The sequence below is a fragment of the Crinia signifera genome, chromosome 7 (genome assembly GCF_055691185.1).
Source record: "Crinia signifera chromosome 7, ASM5569118v1, whole genome shotgun sequence".
Lineage (NCBI taxonomy): Eukaryota > Metazoa > Chordata > Amphibia > Anura > Myobatrachidae > Crinia > Crinia signifera.
Genome location: NC_139223.1, coordinates 187,394,595 through 187,413,296, shown reverse-complemented (window position 1 = coordinate 187,413,296; position 18,702 = coordinate 187,394,595). Strand labels below are relative to the sequence as shown.

General features: G+C 43.5%; 1 protein-coding gene across 1 annotated transcript in view; it reads right to left on the bottom strand.

Moving 5' to 3' along the window:
- Window positions 1–18,702, bottom strand: part of CWC22 (CWC22 spliceosome associated protein) — a 72,245-nt gene that overhangs the window by 14,205 nt on the left and 39,338 nt on the right. The window contains exons 11-14 of the mRNA XM_083154696.1: window positions 18,428–18,544; window positions 12,429–12,510; window positions 8,460–8,520; window positions 273–350 (exon numbers count right to left, since the gene is read on the bottom strand). Coding sequence (XP_083010822.1) covers window positions 273–350; window positions 8,460–8,520; window positions 12,429–12,510; window positions 18,428–18,544 — 338 coding nt within the window. The remainder of the gene's footprint in view (window positions 1–272; window positions 351–8,459; window positions 8,521–12,428; window positions 12,511–18,427; window positions 18,545–18,702) is intronic.

Genomic DNA, 18,702 nt, shown 5'->3' with positions numbered 1-18,702 from the left:
GTCAGCTGTCTGTATACTAGCGTCGGCATCCTAACAGTTGGGATGACGACGTCGGTATATTGTACAACGGCATCCTGACCACATCCCTTTGTCAAAGGACCATGCAATACAACCAACATCGGGAAGGACGAGCTTTACAGAGCACTTGAATCCCCACCGTATAAAAATAAAATAAAAATATATTTTTTTTTTTTTCAGAACCTTATAATGATCTTCAAGAACCCCGAATTCCAAAAAAATAAAAATAAATATCGGGACAGTTAAAAACTTACCCCCGCGAGCAAGCCAAAGAACTTCTCGTACGTCCTCTGCTGAGCGCAGCAATCCAGTATCATGTTGCAAAGTTCTTTCTGTTTAAAAATAAAATGTGAATATTCAGTAAGCAGATTTTCTCCTCACAGCTGCAGAACAATAGCCGGCGAGCTAAATGTGCAGACAGGCATTTCCCATTTGTTTTACTTCTTAAGTAACTGTAATGAATACAATAAAATATGATTGCGCTAGGGGTTTGTGCGGAGTAGCCATATAACGGATGACAATGCATTCCGAGCTTCTTAATATTACACATGACATTATATTTGGAGAGCATTCAGCACTAATAAATGTGTTAAGCGCAGCACGTGTTCTTAAAGGCACATTCACAGTGAGAAAGAGTCAAGTTGTGCAAATGTCTAGTGAATATGTAAGGCTAATGCAGACCAATACTAACTGTTCTACTGCTGCGCCAGGGCATGCTACCAAATGACCACATCGGCAGAGTTTCAAACTGGACTTTGCAGCATGATTATTCATTAAAGTAGACGACTGTTGAGAGTGCAGATCGCTTTGCTGGTTAATATCAGGCCAAGCTTCCATTATTGGAGCCAGTGTTGGTGCACGTGAAAGCCGGCTCTGTAGGGTGCAACGTGGGCTCAGATACTGTTACATATGTAGGTTACCTAATAAATATATGGCGCATGTGACTGATGAAGGAAACATAGCAGCAAACTGTGGAAGCTAAGGAGCTGCCTAAAGCTTTCAGGGTGTCAAAGAATCCGCGGACTGTTTAAAAGCTGATCAATTCGGTACACATAGTAGTAAAAGTGCCAGATGTACATGTGTAGCATCTGGTGTTACGTAGTTCCAGGGGATTGGTCCTGTTGTGGTTTGGGTATCAAAATTCCTATTCGATTCTACAACAAGAAATACCTGCACATTACTGCAATAACAAAAGTGGGGAGGAGAGCCAGCAGAAAGACCGGATTCAGATATGGGCTGCAGATTTTCCAGTAGAAAACAGTATACCACTATGGGGTATGTTCAATGAGGCCGGCAAGGGCGTTTAATCCTCCGCGCCGCCCGCTCACCCTATTCAACGTGCCAGGGAAATCCTTGCGGTCAGAGGACAGAGAGGATTCCCCCAAACAGCGAGGTTCATGGCTAATGCAGGGAGCCCGCTGCATTTAGCCGTAAGCCTCGCTGTTTTAGCAGCTGCATACGCCGTTTCCCCCTCGCTCCAAAAACCTAGCGAGAAGGAAACGGCGTGTGCAGGGGGTGAGTTGAATACGGACCCTGCGAGCTGTGACAGCGAGCAGGCAGTAATGCTCGCTGTCACAGCTCGCTGAAACCATTGAATACACCCAAAAAAGTGGGCATTATTTACCTTGTAAATGATTGCCCATTAAAAAAAAAAAAAAAAAAAGAAGGGGGAGGTCTGTTTTGGACGGCATCCCGCACGGCCGAAAAACTTGGACTTTATTAAATCTGGGACTTGCAGCACTGGTAGTCATGCATGTGAAAGTAGAAAACTCAGGGAGATATTTAGATGATTGGTCAAATAACATCAGAGAACCTCTAAACGGGAAACCACCCGTCAGTCACATGGGGTCCTACAGGATATAATACCCCAGGTAAGACAATGGGCGACATGTAATAGGGTGCGATTTTTTAGATAGCTAAAAAAATCCCATATCGCTAATGTCACGTGTGTTTTAGTAATGGGAAAGAGCGACTTTCTATAAACGAGTGTGTGTTAAAAAACAAAACAACCGCATAGAAGTCTTGGAATACAGAAAAAGCCACCATCGCCACCACCACCCAGTCACCTGGGTGGTGGCAATAGCTGGGGACAGCAACAAGCAGTAAGAACCGGCCACACAGCATTAGAACCAACACTTTTCTCTTATGTCATTTGGCCAAACATCTAAAAAGTTTCCAGCACTTGTCTTTTCCCTGCATGTCTACCTACCAAGCCATAATCTGTGCGCAATATTGAGAATTCCCAGTCCCTACCTCCCACAGCAACACACGCTGGCTCGCTCCCCACATCCCAGTCACAGAAACAGGAGCCCTACTGCTTACAGTAAGAACACACTGAAGTGGATTATGGCCAGATAGAACCCTATTATATTGTGGCAGATGTCCCATTGATGTACAAAGGCTCGCTGTGCTCTAATCTCCAGCACAAAGGTTTTGAATTGAGATTTAATAAAACACATGATTATGATCTCTGGCAGAGAAGCCTTGGCGCTAAGTAAAAGGCTGACTAGCTTGTCATTTATGGTCTTATATGTACATAACCTATTGAGAATAATAAAGCTGCAAGCTATATATCTAGCAGGCTCTTGTTATCAGGACCTACTCAGTTCTAGCTGGAGGGGCTGCTACCAGTAGGAGCTTGGCAGTGTCAGTGCTACATGCCCAAAGTTCTGTCAGTGTTATAGAAACACTCCACCCCTCCCATTGGCTGAACATTCAGGTTAATTTTGTCTATGTAGCCAATGAATTGCATGTTCAGTGGGGTCCCGGTGACGTTACTGAACAATATCATTGAGTATGTACGGGGCTTTGGGGTTAGGGGGAAAGTAGGTTTATGAAGGCACAGTCATTTCCCTACTGTCTGTCTCTGAGCTCTCTAGAAATCAATGATAAAAATTATCCATATAACCAGATCAGTTTCATCGCTGATCACCATGGACATTTGTACAAAACAAAAAGGAAAACGACATGCCCACCATGTTCTTTCAAACAATAAAACCCTCTCCGAATATTTAAAACGCAAATAATAGAGCGGAGAGTGACAGTCAGAAAACTGTGCATGTATCAGGAATCACCGTGGAACCGGGATACTGTTCTTTTACAGGTTCCTTTTCTTTTGCATTGGACACAAATCAAGGTTTTTCTACTGGGCAGCGGTAATTTTGGGTGATATTAAATGTTACTCTTTTTGGAATGTTTACAGAAGAATAAATGCTGATGAACCCCGGGCAGCCCATCTACAGAGCGCGCATAGGACATTAAATCCTGTGCGCTCACATAACCACCACAGACAGCTTCGGCTTCAAAAATCAAAGAATACATTCTTTGAAGATATTACAACAACTCATCTCCCAAATATTTGGCTATAGCAGACCAAAGACTACACGGATTGCACAGTATCAATTGGAATGACAAAACAATGCATTTCTCTCATATGAGTAACGGCCTCTCTGTAAAACAGTAAGTAGTAGAACAGCCAAACAAGCAGAAGAAATGCCCAGGTTGATCACAGAGAAATCATCACAATTAGGAGGCCATCTGCGCCTTGCAGGAAATAAATTGGAACCTTTGCACTAGACAGACGCCCATAAAAAGAAAAAAAAAAAACCTGTACATTTAGAAACAAAAATAAAATCGGACCCAGCTTTATTTTATGATCAATAAAAAAAATATATATTTACCTCTTAGGTACCTATCCATTGGCGTGCAATCTGGTGTATCTATTTTATTTAGATGAGGGTATTACCAAAGATCTGTCCAGTGACAATCAGTAAATTCTAATTGGCAAGAACCAGGCAGTTCTGGGAACGCGGTGTGACTGCGGGTAGAATTGAACTGCTTTAAAGAACACACTCCTGCAAGCTTTCCTGTGTGATTTATGTAATGGGGTCCTAAAGGAATCTGTTCACAGAGAACAGGTGTACACAAAAGCCTTCACTCCATTCTGTGCACGTTACAGACAAACCAGCCCACTGAGGAACTTTCTGGCTTCGAGACCGTATACACTTTAGCATTTAGTGTTATGCTCTGGCCAACCAATAACTTCTGGCATAGTTTATTTTTACCATGACCGCTAAAGTTCATCTGCTGTAAAAAAAAAAATTTTTTAAAAGCCATAGGCTGCTGATAATGATTTAAATAGCCCATCTGAAACATCGTTGCCCTCGTCTTCTCAATCACAATAATATCCACCTGCTTGGCACCCATCCACTTCCATACAGCTGACCGGGTGCTAAATATTTTATCATAAAGCAGAATGGGGCAGATGTATTAAGCCTTAACAAGAGATAAATGCAGGGGTGATAAGGAGAGATAAACGTCCAGCCAATCACCTGCCAACTGCCATGTTACAGGCTGTGTTTGAAAAAAGTCAGTAAGGAGCTGATTGGCTGGACGTTTAGCTCTCCTTATCACCCTTGCATTTATCTCTTGTTAAGGCTTAATACATCTGCCCCATTCTGCTTTATGATAACATTTTCAGCACTCGGTCAGTGGATATTATTGTGATTGAGAAGACGAGAGCAAAAATGTTTCAGATGGGCTATTTAAATCATTATCAGCAGCCTATGGCTTTAAAAAAAATGTTTTACAGCAGATGAACTTAAGTGGTCATGGTAAAAATAAACTATGCCAAAAGTTAAAAATAAACTATGCCAAACTTGTGGGGGGAGGGGGTATAACTTACCAATCAGCATTATGATTCTGTCCAATTCCTTAACCCTTTCAGTGCCACGTGAATTTGTCAAACTCTGATTCACTCGCAAAGGCAAATTCACTCTCTAATGGACAAAACCATATGTAAGTAATGATGATGTGCAGAGAGAGTTAGATTTGGGTGGGGGTGTACTTCAAACTGTTATCTATATTGCAGTGTAAAAATAAAGCAGCCAGTATTCACCCTGCACAGAAAAAGAAACCACCCAAATCTAACTCTCTCTGCACATGTTACATCTGCCCCACCTGTAGTGCAAGTGGTTTTGTCCATTAAAGAGTAAATATGCCTTTGGTGTGAACCAGAATAACCTTATAGGTGTAAAAATTGGCAAGCAAACATTTTTATTCCTCAGAACTAATGATTTATACATAAAAAAATGGACAGACATCATAAGATTACGAAAGGTAGCTCACAAATTATTAGTAGTTAAATCAGGTTAGTTACCTAATGGAAAATAGAATATAGTGCTGCTGTTTATGAATAATTCACAATAAATCAGATCTCCGGCACCACACAGCTCAAAGCCAAATACGGACGGCATCGCTGAGGAAGGAGCGGAGACTGAGTAAAATTGTACCACCTCGCTCTCCGCTCCTGGACCGTCCCAGAAATCCAAGAGGCTGCGGTGGTGACAGTAAAGTCCTGCGAGGGTCTGACAATTACTTCAGCAGCAATTCGGTGGGCGTTGCTGGCAGTGTGTAGTGGGGAAATTGTAGACACGGCTGAATCATACCATGCTCAGATTTCAGTACCAGCGGTGTGCGCGATTCAGAGGGAGAGTGTGGGGGCCCCAGGATGACCGCCCCTGATGCCACTCCTTGGATCATGGCTGTGAGTACCACTGATAAACAGAAACTAATCTGTAGCGTACAGCATAAAACACTACAAAGCCTTTGCTTGACAAGGAATTAAGAACAGATAACATAAGATCATCAATTGCCAAGATGCACATAAACCATGGTACAAAATCGCAAGTTTAACATAACTGGAGTAACCCTAATGGAACAAGGTGTTTTCATTTTGAAATCAGCTTAATACATAATTTTTTTTTTTTAGCCGTGGGCTTCCGAAAAAGAGCTTCAAGTAAAATGAGCTAGAGTTTTTTGTGGAATGCAATGCACAGTAATTGCACCTGCTATATTTTTTGTCATTTCTTATGATCTAAATAATTGGTTCTTGATCTCTATCCTCAGGACCCACACAGGTGATGTTTTCCAAGTCAACTGGCAGCAGCAGCAGCAGCAGCACTGTATCACCTGTTCAGTTTTTCCCAATCTAAAGTTTTTTTGGATTATTTCATACTTGAAAAAGTGGAAAGTGATAAACAGCCAATCAGCTCCTACCTGCCATTTTTCAAACCCAGCATGTACCATGGCAGTTACAGATGAAGCCCCTGTCATCTTGGCAGGGGCTGGTGATTCTATCGCCAGCCCCCACCAGGTACGACGCAGATGGTCCCCCTTGCCGGCCTGACCCCCCCCCCCCTTAAAGTGGAGACTGGTAGGGTGCCACTGCCCAGCCGCCGAGAGACTGGGACACGCGTGTGACGCACTCAAGGACAAGGCTGGCTCCATCTATAGGAGCTGATTGGCTGGCTGTTTATCACTTTTTGAAGCTTGATACACCCGTGGACCCTTTCATACTCCACCACCCACATGGACTACAAAGCATGGCAAGCAATAACTACACTACAAAAGGGATGGCCATCGACCATCGATGATACAAACTCATTAATGGTTTATGAGCAAAGTAAAATAGTTTTGCCATTGATGGGTGAGAACCAAAATTGGAAAAGCATAATAGAAGGTTTTTTTTTTCCTTACCCAAAGGGCTTGGATTCGGAGCATAGCTTACACTTGTAAAACTCTGCCCCAATGTTATGATTGGCCCACCGGCCAGTCAGTCAACTAAAAGATATGGCCATCGTTGGTTAAAACAATCAATGGTCATACATCACATAGTATGCTACCATCGATGGCTGTTTGCACTATGGTTGATATCAATGGCGATAGTGTCGATGGCCATCCCTACACTACTTGGGGGTCCATGTCGACATTGACACAAAGAACCATGAAAAACTCATGTCAACTTTTTGACCGTCTGTGCCAACCTATTGAATGTTGACCTTTTGTTTTGTCCACCTATTAGCTGTCTACGCAGACACATGCAGACCTTTCAATCCACAACCGTACCCTGCACAAAGAGACTCTAAAGGGAAATGGGTCAAACTGGAAGTGTATTAGACAGTAAAAAAATCTGCAGAAAAAGAGTCAAACACGGAACTGCCAAATGGTAGAGAAATAATGTGAACAAATACAAATAAAAGTGAGACGGGATGCATTTGTGTTTTTGTTTTTTTTAAATAAAATGTGGTCGTCTCTCTCCAGCTATAAAGCCTGTTTCATAACGACTCAAACAACAGAAACCCTCTGGACTGGTAAGTAATAATTGTGGCATTAGGAAGTCTAGCTCAGATTTCCTGTGTAATAACCTTTCAAAAGGTCTAATTGATGGCGACACTGAAGTAGGTAGGCGAGTGATGAAAACATGAAGGCGGTGAGTATGACAGAGCAGTTATCACATCATTACACGTCCAGTTACTGCAACAGGACATGGAAACAGGCAGACGCTCTGCTGGCTAAGACGTGACTGTGTAATTACTTATGTAGCGTCTTACTAAGAAGCATCGGGGAAGACGTGCTGTCAAAATATGTATTGCAAAGCACATTCTTAGGTCGCGCACACACACACAAACTGTAAAGCGAATAGCACATTTTCTCCCCACACCTCCTCCACTTTCTGTGTATAGGGGGGTTATTCTAATTAACTCGGTCAGCTGTGAAGCTTGCAGCTTACCAAGTCCTAGTGATGCCAACCCCCCCACCCCGCAATCATGTAGGAGGATTTGTTACAAAGGCACATCCTCTCATGTGTCCGCAGCAGGATAAATAATTAGATGGTCGCCGACTGCTTTCACAAATATAAGTCAGTCTCAGCTGACGTCAGCTGCCCCATCCCAGCAAGCATAGGCCTGCCCACGTACCCATGGGAACAGCCAGCATTTTCATGGCAACGCCCAAAAAACGCTGGCCGTTCCCATGTCCAAGCGCCGCAAGCACCCACAGTTCGCCCCCATCCCTCCCTACGGCCCGACTAGGAGTTAACCAGAATCGGCCCCATAGTGTGAATGATTTATCACCATTACCATATTCCTTTCATATCAAAGATCATTTAAAATCTTCGAGACCATCGAAGACGTCTCGTCTTCCATGTTATATAATCATATGGTCATAATTGTCCCCTATTACAGCGATTCCCAAACTTTTTTTTAATCACGACACCCTAAAGAACCAAAATGTTTTCAATGCACCCCTAGGCCAAATGTTTCTTATGGAGAAATTCATAAAAAAATACAAACCTAAGTATATATATATATATATATATATATCACATTTATGTGGTGAGGGACAGAATTGACCTCGGTTTGTCTACATGTATTATGATGGGCAGCCACCAGCACTGGTTTTGCCTACTACATTGACCATAAATAATATGAATTGATCCTGGTCCACCAACCCAAGGCACCCACTGCAAGCGTCCCGAGGCACCCCAGGGAGCCTAGGCACACAGTTTGGGAACCACAGCCCTATTACATAGATTTTAAAGGACTGAAAATAGAAAAATACTTTGTTTAATTAGTGTAGAAATATTAAATTAGACGACTTACCGTTTGACTGTCAGGAAAGTCCATCTTTATTAATTTATGAGCACATTCCTCAAAGTCTAAACTGAAAACAGATAATAAAAATAGGCATTATAACTGTATCATTCTCTCTATGCCCTAAACTTAGGGGGTATTCAATTAAGTCCATTTAAAATAAAAAAATTACACGCTCATATTTTTAGATTTTACCTATTCAGTGAAAAGGAACGATTTTTTAACTAGTCGACAAATTTGGCATGGTCGAAAAACCACGAGGACCGGGAAATTACTTGCCGATCTGGGTGTTCTCAAATTTGCGGCAGCTTGACAGGTTTTCAGTTATTTAGTCACACAGATGCCACCATGTCAGGGAGATCCCAGCCCTGGTTCGGTCACATACGATGAGACCACTCTAGGCAAGTAGTTAAAAGGACAAGCTGTACAAACCCTTTAAGCTCTTCTATATATCATCAAGACACCGTGTCCATTACATAGTGGTAGATGTATGAAGCAGTGATAAGGGAGGAGAAGTGTTTAAGTGCCTGGTACTTTATCACCAGCCAATCAGCTCCTGACTGTTAAGTTACACGCTGGGTTTAAAAAGGGACAGTTAAGAGCTGATTGGCCGGTGATAAAGTGCCTGGTACTTCTCCATTATCACTGCTTCATACATCTGCCCCTCAATTACAGAAATATTAATTTGAGAAATAGAAATACTAGCTGGAGACCAGTATTGCCATAGGGATGGTAATTGAATCTCTAAAAAAAAGCACGGTCAGTAAATATGAAGTCTCATTTAAGAAAAGATATACTGTATATTTCTTTTATTTAAGCTGGAAGAGATAAAGCACAGCTCCGTACAATAATGAAGGAACATGGATCAGTGTAGAGCTGGCAGTAAGGTGATAACTAAAACCCAGACAAGTTAACACTGGTATCAAATCCATTTTGCTAAATCTGAAAATTGCCTCCTAGGGAAGCAGAAGCTGTTAAATCATTAGTGGGATTTCCAGCTGAAATCAGATACGTTTATTACAGAATGCACCAGTAGAGTTATAGGAATTGGTAAGCTCCATTAAGCATCTGTAGGTAGAAGTACATTTTACGGTCACAAAAAGCCATTACACAGCATTATTTTGATCCGGGCTTTTTGCCGATCACACACACATTTGCTTCCGATATGATTTCTGCTGCATTGCTGACAAATAAGCAGGGAAAATAGATGCTGAAAGTGAGATGCAATAAGCACATTACCGTAGGATTATCAGCAGGTACATTAAGACACAACAAGCTCGCCTGCCTCACACAAGATTACGCATACGGCCGTTGGTGTTAGCGGACATTTGTATGGGGGAGAATTACATTAAGAATACCACCTTAGAGGTCAGTGTTTTCTGCTAGCAGGAAAAGGACTTTACTATAGAAGGGTTTAGTTAAAAGGTTTAGTGTTTAATTAAAAGGTTTTTGATTCATTTTGGATTTTTGTTCGCAGCCCCACATGATCCGCAAAGGTGGTGAGTTGAATGGTCATGGTGGACACCTCGTACCGTATTAAAAAGTACTTATTTAAAAGCGTCCTGTTGGAATTTGGTCCTAATCAAACAGTGGTGAAATTCCTTTACAATCCCCTTTTCCCAGTCCGCTGTTTCCTAGGATGGCTCCTGACGACTGGCAGGGGAGGCTTTTTACAGCGGTGAAAAGGTTTTTGGGGAGATGTTCACTCAGGGTGGATGACCTAAAGGCCCATACACACTGGGCGACTGAGCTGAAAGTCGCTCAAAACAACAGGTTTGAGCGGCTTTCAGCTCAAAGCCGCCCAGTGTGTATGGCCCGGCGATGAGTGGTGAGCGCTGCTGCGCGCTCCCGCAACATCGCCGGGAAAGCCGTTCATCTGCTGGTTATACCAGCAGATGAGCGGCTTTCAGGACAGCTTTGCATAGCGCTCCGCTAGGTAACGCCATCCTCCCCCCCTCTGTAGGCGCCGGGCAGGGGGAAAGCCACTCACTGTGTATGCACCGAGCGGCTCCCCCCCCCCCCCCCCCCAGCGATGAATGCGATCATCGCTGTCCATACACACTGGGCTTAGTCACCCAGTGTGTATGGACCTTTACTTGGTCAGTTAAAACTTAAGTGGCATACACGGTGTCGATTTTGGCAGGAGATTTTGACTAGATAGTCAAAATCTCCTAGAAGGTTAGCAAAAATCTCCCTATTTTTCTCCTGCTTAGTCAATAGAGTTTAGTGAAGAAGGCCCATCAACGCCTTTGTTTTCTATGGGTGCTGAAAATACATAATTTGTCAGCAAGTCTATTGATGAATTTTTATTGCGGTGCAATAGAGAGCATTCTGACCAACTGCGTTACAGTGGGGTATGGGCATTGTACAGTTATGGAGTGCAAGATGCTGCGGAGGGTGGTTAAAACAGCCCGGTGGATTGTAGGGACCACATTTCCAGCAGTGGAGGCTATTCAGCAGAAACGCATAATATTGTAAAGGATTTGACTCACCCAGCCCAGGGTACACTTTTGCCCTCTGGTAGGGGTTTTAAAAATAGGACAAGCAGACTGAGGAATAGTTTTTTCCTCCAGCCGTTGTAGCATTAAACTCTGGTAGTTAAATGATTTATGTAATAGTGTTTTATGTAATTAAGTTTGTTTTTTTGTTGTATACTGAATTATGGAAGATGTTAAAACATCATTTTGTTGCCCTGTTGTCCTCTCATGATGAAGGAATGATTTTCATTTAGGATTTCCAACAAAGACGATGATATAACGGTTCGTGGCAATACAGATTAGCTTTGGAGATCAGACATAACCAGGAAAACCATGGCAGCCAAGTAAGTGGTGCAAAGTGAAAAAAACTAAATAAAATACTATATAAAAGTTCAATTAAAATGGCCATGGCATTTAGGGACGTACAAGGTCGTACTGGCGGTTGATGGTTTATGTTACCATTGTGGATAAGCCATAGATGGTGTGCCAAGGAACAGAACAGAGTTCACATAGGTCAGTGATGGCTAACCTTGACACGCCAGCTGTTGTTGAACTACACATCCCAGCATGCCCTGCAACAGTTTAACGATTTGGCCATGCTAAAACTGATGCAGGACATGCTGGGATGTGTAGCTCAACAACTGCTGGAGTGTCAAGGTTAGCCATCACTGACATAGGTAGTACTTACAATCGAAAAAAGAAGCTATTGACATTGAAACTCCCCCCTACCATCAGGAGGAAGCCATACATAGCCATTCCAGCCTTCCTTACTGGAACAGTCGGTAAGGTACAGTCTCAAGCTGTGTGTAATGGTACTGGAGTATGCATAAGCCAGAGAACCTATTCCCTTAAGGGAGGCACCAGTTTACCAGACTGTTAATACAGCAATGATGCTGGCAAATGACAGGGGTTTGATTATCATTTGAGAGAACATTTGCATGTAACTAGGGCAGATGTATTGAGCCTGGTGAATTGAAAAACATGAAAGGTGATAACGCACCAGCCAATCAACTCCCAACTGTCATTTTTCAAACATAGCTGATTGGCTGGTGCATTATCACCTTCCACTTTATCACTTCACCAGACTTAATACATCTGACCCAATATTTGAAATGTTCATTTGACTAATCTCATATCCTTCAGTACAAGGGTACATTTATAAAAAAGACGACACTACACTTCTTAACCTGCTGGTAGACTTTCCCCCCCTCTCACAGCGGTCTGTCAGTGGCTTTCAGATGTGTCAGCTACTGGCAATTAGCAGCAGAGGGAGGCCCAGAATTTCACATTACATGTCAGAAAACGGGCAGCCAGATGTCTGGACGGAATGTCAGCATTAAAAAAGTGGCCAGAGCAATGGAACAGATAGCTTTTTTTAATTTTATTATAACAAAAAGTGTGTTGTTCGGAAGAGAGCGATCAGGAAAAAAAATAAAAAAAAGTTATAAAAAAAACACTTAAAAATCTGAAATCGTAGTAATCATAAGAAACTGCGCCTTACCTTGATTGGATTGCAAGGTATATTGTGCGGCGGAACGAAACCAAGTTAATTTCAGTTTTGTCGTGAATAGTCATTTTTTCTCCTAAATATAAAGAAAAAAAACAGTTACATGAGTATGGGTGTCACAAGAGATGTGTATGGGTGTCACAAGAGATGAGTATGGGTGTCACAAGAGAGGTGTATGGGTAATGTATGGAGTAGTGTGCAGGCAAAGAAGAAAGAAGCTTGTCTAGACTAGGACCTTCCTCAGCGTCTGACACGAGTCTGAATGAATCACATAAGAGTATAAACTGCAAACTACACAAATACTGCAGAAGACAATCCCGGAACGCTCACGAGCAGACACAGGTCCAATGGTTAATGGGAACTCTTTGCATTAAAAGATATCTGTCACATGACCCCATTGCGTAGGAGTACAATGAGCGTATACACCAACTGATGTGCTCGTAAGTAACACGCGGACACAGATGGGACTCCAGTTTCAGATCGCTCTTTTGTGGCCAGCGTTGGGTGGATATGGCTCCCAAATATTAAAATGGAAACTTCCCGATGATACCTGCATAAATGGACCATGAGCTAGTGGGCAGGCCCCTTGAGACCACATGGAAAAGTGGCCACAGATGCCTTAGACTCCGAATCAGGCCCTCATTCCTTCTATAAAGGGTAATGTGAGTAGGCAATCATCATAATCTTTTGTCTAGAGCAGGCATGTCCAAACTGTGGCCCTCCAGCTGTTGTGAAACTACACATCCCAGCATGCCTTGCCATAGTATTAGCATTCCCTAATGGCAAAACTGTGGCAAGGTATGATGGGACTCGTAGTTTCACAACAGCTGGAGGGCCATCGTTTGGTCATGCCTGGTCTATAATGTGCTGCTAGGTTAGTGCACTAGAAGAAAAAGTATCAGGCCTATTAGGTGGGTGTCTCCTGTTCTTAGAAGCTGACCCAAAACACAGAGGGATGGTAACGATCACTAGCTATCATCCGAGCTCATTGACTATGCCCGAGAACGACTCAGTCACACTATGATCTGTCCTGGGTTTCATTATAGCACTTAAAGCCCCCTACACTATCTATTTACAGTTACTTATATAGGGTGGGATGCAGTCAAAATGCCAACAAGGTCAAAATCCCGACATATAGAATGTAGACAGGTGAAAAAGTCAACATGACTTTCAGTAGACAGGTCGACATGGGTTTTTTCACTGTCTTTTGACCCGATATATGTGCCGACAGGCGGTATTTCATGCCCACCATCCACTAGGGCGCGGTGTGAGAATAAAATAGTGTGCTGAGCGCAGCGAGGCACCGTGCCCAAAGCATTGTGAGTGAAGCGAGAGGCTGCGGTTGACTTCCAACTGTGTCCATGTCGACTGTGTCAACATTCTGGTAAAAAAAACAGTGAAAAAACCCATATCGACCTGTTGACCGAAAGTCATGTTGACTTTTTCACCTGTCTACATTCTATATGTCGGGATTTTGACCTTGTCGGGATTTCATACCGAATCCATATAGGGCAGCATATTCCGTTGCGCAATTTTGACCTGATTCTGACGGATCGAGGCAAGAAATCGTTTGAATATCAGCATGTGTATGACATCCGATACGAGATCCCGTGCACATTGAATAGGAGCTGCTGCCTGTTCGACCTCCGACTCGCGCCCCCCCCCCCCCTTCCTGGCGGTGGGGAAGGGATCGCATCCAATAAGTCACATGCAGAAGGACCCAGGTGGCTCAAGGGGGATCGGATGGCCATACACTGCTGCGACCGTGTTGACACCATAATACTGGTGTAATTCCTGAGCGGAGAGGCAGGTAGGGGAGAACATGGGAGTAGAAAGAACGGTGCGTCACTGAGCATCGGCAGTGGAACAAAGACATGGATGAAGGCAGACTAAAAGCTATACTAAACTAGAAGCTATACTAAACTGTTTGTCCATGGCTAATTCTATGGCAGATCGCTATACTGCAAAGCTTTACAGAACAGTTTATTCTGAACCCTGCATTCAAGTGTCACTTTACCTACAGTGTCTGGCACTTCAGTATTGTGTGCATGCAGCAGCCATACGAATCCAATAAGTACAGCATATAACTTTGAATAGGACATAAAAATATAATCATGTGTAAGTGGGCTTGTTTGAAGTACCGTAACGGAATAAAATTCCTGGTATCTCCATTCAGCGACTTATTCTAAGCCCTGTAATTATCAAGAGAGACAACAGTCAAAGCTGCATTAACAACACATTCAACTTATCTACTAAGATCTGCAGGTGACCTGTGGAGGAACTACAAATCCCTGAACAGTTTACAAGGCATGGTGGGAATTCTAAGTCTATGGAAACTGGAGAACTACATGTAGATGGCCTAGACCAGGCTTGTCCAACCCGCGGCCTGCAGGTTGGACAAGTAATGTAATGCGGCCCAGTGCATTTTAAGAAATTCTAAGTATAATATAGGGCAGGGTTCGCGAGCGACGGGTACCTCGCCGGGTGTTTTCAAGTAGCTTGGCGTGTTTCAGTGACCTCCTGCCGCGTAGACTGAGGTTCCTTGCTTGACGGCAGGAGGTCAGGAAGTGATTTAACGCCGCGTTTGTAGCCCTGACTTTGCGGCAGTGACCTCCTGCAGCGTAGCGGTTGGCGGAAGGAGGTCTCAGAGTGCCACGTGACCTCCTGACGTCCCTAGCGTATGAATTTGCGCACTTTCTATAGACGCCACAGCCTCTGCTCAAGAGTCAGTCCTGCGCCACAGCCTCTGCTCTGCGTTAGGTAAAAATTTCGTTTTCACTGCTTGAGGTACACACCTTGATGATTATTAATTAATGAGCATCAAGGTGTGGGGCATATGTTTAATGGGCATCATTTGAGTGGCATATGTTTAATGACTCATTAAACATATGCTACACACATGATGCCCATTAAACATATGCCCCACACCTTGATGCTTATTAATTAATAATCATCAAGGTGTGTGGGGCATATGCCACACACATGATGCCCATTATAGAAATGGCCCACACCTTGATGCTCATTAATAATGAGCTTCACGCTGTGGGGCATTTGTAGAATGGGCATCATGTGTGTGGCATCATGTGTGTGACATATGCCCCACACACATTGATGATTATTAATTAATGAGCATCAAGGTGTGGGGCATATGTTTAATGGGCATCATTTGTGTGGCATATGTTTAATGAGCATCAATGTGTGGGGCATATGTATAAAGGAGCTTCACGCTGTGGGGCATTTGTATAATGGAGCTTCACATTGTGGGGCATATGTATAATGGAGCATCACGGTGTAGGACATATAGATAATGGTGCATGACAGTGTGGGTGGTATATGTATAATGGAGCTTAATGTGGGGCATATGTATAATGGAGCATCACGGTGTGGCATATGTATAATGGAGCATCACGGTGTGGCATATGTATAATGGAGTATAAAGTTCTGGGGCACATGTATAATGGAGCATCACGGTGTGGCATATGTATAATGGAGTATAAAGTTCTGGGGCACATGTATAATGGTGCATCACGGTGTGGGGCATTTGTATAATGGAGTATCATGCTGTGGGGCATATGTATAATGGGCATGGCATATGTATAATGGAGTATCACGGTGCGGGGCATATTTATAATGGGCATCACAGTATGCGGCATAGGTATAATGGGCATCACGGACTGCACTATTGGGGTCATGTGTATCTGGCACTGTACTATTGGGGGCATATGTGTATCACACCTCCATTTTCCATGGCCGCACCCCATGTGGCTACAGCTCTTAGAGAGCTGACCATGCCCTCATATTGGATGATCAGGTATCGTTACTGTTATTTTATTTTATGTGCGGCCCAAACCAAATTTTCAACTTCTAATGTGGCCCAGGGAAGGTGAAAGGTTGGACACCCCTGGCCTAGACTGTAGAAGTACTTCTAATAAAACGTGCCTGTCTATCTAGCCACTAGTACAGGCATAGGGAACCTGTGGCTCTCTAGCTAGTGTGAAACTACAAGTCTCAGCATGCCTTGCCACAGTTTTGCAATTCGGGAGTGCTTGTAGTTTCACAATAGCTGGAGAGCCAAAAGGTTGCCTACGCCTGCACTAGTATAACAGACAGAGCGGTCTATTCAATTAGAGGTGAAACTGCTCTCGTCAGAAAGAACGCAGTTTCCCACTGATTTAGGTCAGAAGGGGTTCCGACCTATTCAATATGGGCTGTTTTGTGAATTTCAGACTTGTCGGAAAATACGTGGATCGGACATGCTTTTGTTAGAAACTAGGTCAAATCCGACAGGTTTTGGCCTAGTTTCTGAGGATCTCAATCTGACTTTACAAAAGTTGGATTGAGGAGATCAGACGGGAGAGCGGGGCGCCCACCCGGCCAGGCTCCTATCTCCCGGCAGTGCTCCCCCAGGCTGTCTGCTGACAGCAGAAGCAGGTTGGGACACCGGGAATGGCCAAATCAGACAGTCGGATTTGGACATTCATTGAATAATGCATGTCGGAATGATTCGTGTTACTGAATAGAACCCTTAGGGGTAAATTTACGAGGATGGAAGTTCTATGGAAGATGGGATGTTTCCCATAGCAACCAGATTCTAATTATTTATTTAGCACTTTATAGAAATGAATAGAAAGAATCCGATTGGCTACTATAGCCAACATTTCATCTTCAATTGAACTCCCATCTTCCCAACCCTTTAGCATGTGTTGGGTCAATTTATTCTCCACCCCTGATCGGCCCCATCCCTTTATGACCATTCCCCTCCTCTCTGCAGTTTAACGCTTTTGTGCAACCAAAACAGTAGGCAAAAATAGGTTTTGAAACGATTGCCAATGCACATTATAGAGGTGGGCCACGTATACAAGACAATAGTCTATCATTCAAAATAAAAAACCCCAGTGACATCACTGAGGCCTAGGGTACATTGTGCTTCAATGAGGTCACCGGTCAAAACTAACAATCTGCATTTTACAGAACTTTGGTTCAGCCCCGAGAACCGCTGAATCCAAAAGCAGATCAATCCACGGTTGTAACATTTTCCTGCAGGTTTCATGTTTGACTATTTTGAGTCTAAGTGTTCTTCCATTTCTGCGACTTAGCAGGTGTACACAGCGTCTGTGCCTTTTTTAGCACTGAATCTTAGAGAAACGAGGTCAGTTTGGGACATCTGCTCAACAGACTCAACCTGAATAAACAGCTGCCCGTGAGTGTGGAAGGAAAAACAAAGTTGACAAAACGGAGACAGACTGATTTTGTGCAGTGAGATCATCCTTATTCCATATTACTTCAGCTCCCGTCTTAATTTATCTTCAAATAATCTCGGTGCCAAGTTGTAGCAGACAAACACTAAACATGCCACTAACCCAACAGCCACCTGCGGCTGACGAGCGTTCACTCAATCAATCTTTAGCGGATCAATCGCCCGTACTCAGCCGTGGATCTGCTAGAAATACGACAACTAATCCCTTCGTGTTTACTTGCTTTTTCGTTTTGCAATTTGTCCGTTTGAAACTTTCCCCAACGAAGATAGGTAATAACTACCATAAAGGCATCAAAGATAATGGAGGAAATGTAGTCATTGCTTTGCACATAAACAGTTACGCAAATACTAAATTATTGAGCGATATGCCGTGAGGTTTGGGGGCTCTGTCCGGCTCATTGTGTGATATGCGCACTGCCGCGGTTGAACGCGATGTCAAGTTTGATGTGCGACGGCAACTGTTCCGCTCATGTGGTCTGATTCCAACCCAATTGATAGACAAGTGCCGGGTGTTTGGGGGCGGCACGCTGGCGGTTTCCCGGGAGTGTCCCGGAAATCGCAGGCGGTACCCAGCTGTTGGGAGGGAGGGCCGCTAAAGTCAGTCCACTGCCTCCACAACTACAAAGAGGATATTTGATGATGATGGTCCGCACCATGATCAAATACAGTAGCAGCTTACTGTCCTACATAAAACCTTTAGGCAAAGACCCGATCACCAACTTAGCAAATCACTGACCTTCCTCGCCAGCTTCTCCTCCAGCTTCCGCCTCTTCATCATCATCATCGTCGTCGCTGTCACCTCCACTGGCTCCATCTTCTCCTTCCGAACCACTGTCCCCTTCATCCAGAATTTCTGAAAGCGCAAAAAAAAAAAAAAAGAAATAGCAACAAAAAGACTCAATAAAAGTTTATCCAAATTATACAAAAGTATCACCATCTTCCCCAAGAACTTATTTTCAATGAAATGCTGAATCATATTTCAAATCTGCAGCGGCATAAAAAGGGGAGTTA